Raw genomic sequence first — 2553 nt, forward strand, 5'->3', positions numbered from 1 at the left:
TTGATGTTCAGTCAAATCAAATCAAATTTATTTATATAGCCCTTCGTACATCAGCTGATATCTCAAAGTGCTGTACAGAAACCCAGCCTAAAACCCCAAACAGCAAGCAATGCATGTGAAAGAAGCACGGTGGCTAGGAAAAACTCCCTAGGAAAAACTCCCGAGAAAGGCCAAAAACCTAGGAAGAAACCTAGAGAGGAACCAGGCTATGAGGGGTGGCCAGTCCTCTTCTGGCTGTGCAGGGTGGATATTATAACAGAACATGGTCAAGATGTTAAAATGTTCATAAATGACCAGCATGGTCAAATAATAATAATCATAGTAGTTGTCGAGGGTGCAACAAGCACGTCCGGTGAACAGGTCAGGGTTCCATAGGCAGAACAGTTGAAACTGGAGCAGCAGCAAGGCCAGGTGGACTGGGGACAGCAAGGAGTCATCATACCAGGTAGTCCTGAGGCATGGTCCTAGGGCTCAGGTCCTCTGAGAGAAAGACAGAAAGAGAGAAAGAGAGAATTAGAGAGAGCATATTTAAATTCACACAGGACACCGGATAAGACAAGAGAAATACTCCAGATGTAACAGACTGACCCTAGCCCCCCGGCACATAAACTACTGCAGCATAAATACTGGAGGCTGAGACAGGAGGGATCAGAAGACACTGTGGCCCCATCCGATGATATCCCCGGACAGGGCCAAACAGGCAAACAGTCGTACCACTGTTCATCATTACTATTGTATCTAAAGGAATTATTTTAACACACATTGGTTAAAAGACTCATATCACAAAAATGAAATTACATTGATCAACATACCACATTACTTCATACTTACATTTCTTGTTTTACAACAATGACAAAGCATGCTTATTCATTTTTATTTATAATTTTCTAATCATAGCGAAAAAATATTTGGGATGGTAGTTTTTTTTTTCAATCTGCCTGCCACGGTGACTGGTGGACCAAAAACGAACCAAAAAAATACTTAGAAGACAATTGTCAAAGTTTGTAAAATAATTTAATCATTCACTCCATTGACCGTCTGACTTTGTCGTTCACACAGGAGAGAGATATGACTATCGTGGATCATCTGGGGAGCCTCAACAACATCCTGATGCTGAGGAAGCAGAGAAGAGCCTCTCCACATCAGAACACCTCAATAAACACCAGCGGACACTTACAGGGAAGAAACCGATCTGCTGCTCTGAATGTGGGAAGACTTATTCAAGATCAGATTCACTAAAATTACACTTGAGAATTCACACAGGTGAGAAGCTTTTCAACTGTGATCAATGTGGGAAGACATGCACCTCTTCATCAGAACTTAAAATACACCAGAGAATCCATACAGGAGAGAAACCTTATCGCTGCTCACAGTGTGGCATGACTTTCTCCAGATCACATTCATTGAAATCACACCTGAGAATTCATACAGGAGAGAAAACTTATGGCTGTGATCAATGTGGGAAGAGTTTTGCTACCTCAGCTAACCTGACTGCACACCAGAGAATACACACTGGAGAGAAGCATTACCACTGCTCTGACTGTGGAATAAGCTTAACCACGTCAAGGGGACTACTACTACACCAGAGAACACACACAGGAGAGCAGCCTTATAGCTGTTATCATTGTGGGAAGAGTTTTGCTCAGTCAAATAACCTGATATCACACCAGAGAACTCACACAGGAGAGCAGCCTTATAGCTGTTATCAATGTGGGAAGAGTTTTGCTCAGTCAAATAACCTGATATCACACCAGAGAACTCACACAGGACAGAAGCCCTATAGCTGTGATCAGTGTGGGAAGAGTTTTACTCAGTCAACCAACCTTAAATCACACCAGAGAACTCACACTGGAGAGAAGCCTTATAGCTGTGATCAATGTGAGAAGAGATACTCTGATTTAAGAGATCTGATTAAACATCAGAAAATGCACACCGTAGATCCACATAGAGTGGAATGTCCAACACCAGACCTGAGTAGTAGAACACAGAGAGTGGAATGTCCAACACCAGACCTGGGTAGTAGAATACAGAGTGCGGAATGACCTCCAACACCAGACCTGGGTAGTAGAACACAGAGAGTGGAATGTCCAACACCAGATCTGGGTAGTAGAACACAGAGAGTGGAATGTCCAACACCAGATCTGGGTAGTAGAACACAGAGTGTGGAGTGATCTCCAACACCAGACCTGGGTAGTAGAACACACAGCACGGAATGACCTCCAACACCAGACCTGGGTAGTAGAACACAGAGGGTGGAACGACCTCCAACACCAGACCTGCGTAGTAGAACACAGATTGTGGAATGACCTCCAACACCAGACCTGGGAGTAAGAACAAAGTGTCTGAAACACTTGGGGGGGGGGGGGGGGTTAGTTGAGAAATGTGTGTTAGGGGGTGGAGGTTGGTACCAATGATTGATTTATTTATATATATATATATACACTGCTCAAAAAAATAAAGGGAACACTTAAACAACACAATGTAACTCCAAGTCAATCACACTTATGTGAAATCAAACTGTCCACTTAGGAAGCAACACTGATTGACAATACA

General features: G+C 43.2%; 1 protein-coding gene across 1 annotated transcript; it reads left to right on the forward strand.

The window, feature by feature from the left end:
* Positions 1 to 1037: 1037 nt before the first annotated feature.
* LOC123738377 (zinc finger protein 239-like) lies at positions 1038 to 2320 on the forward strand (the record flags this gene model as incomplete). The annotated part of the gene is made up of 1 exon (XM_045713444.1): positions 1038 to 2320. A coding segment is annotated over one exon (1005 nt), but the record flags the coding sequence as incomplete, so codon positions are not given.
* Between the last annotated feature and the right edge of the window lie 233 nt (positions 2321 to 2553).

The sequence above is a fragment of the Salmo salar genome, chromosome ssa02 (assembly GCF_905237065.1).
Source record: "Salmo salar chromosome ssa02, Ssal_v3.1, whole genome shotgun sequence".
Lineage (NCBI taxonomy): Eukaryota > Metazoa > Chordata > Actinopteri > Salmoniformes > Salmonidae > Salmo > Salmo salar.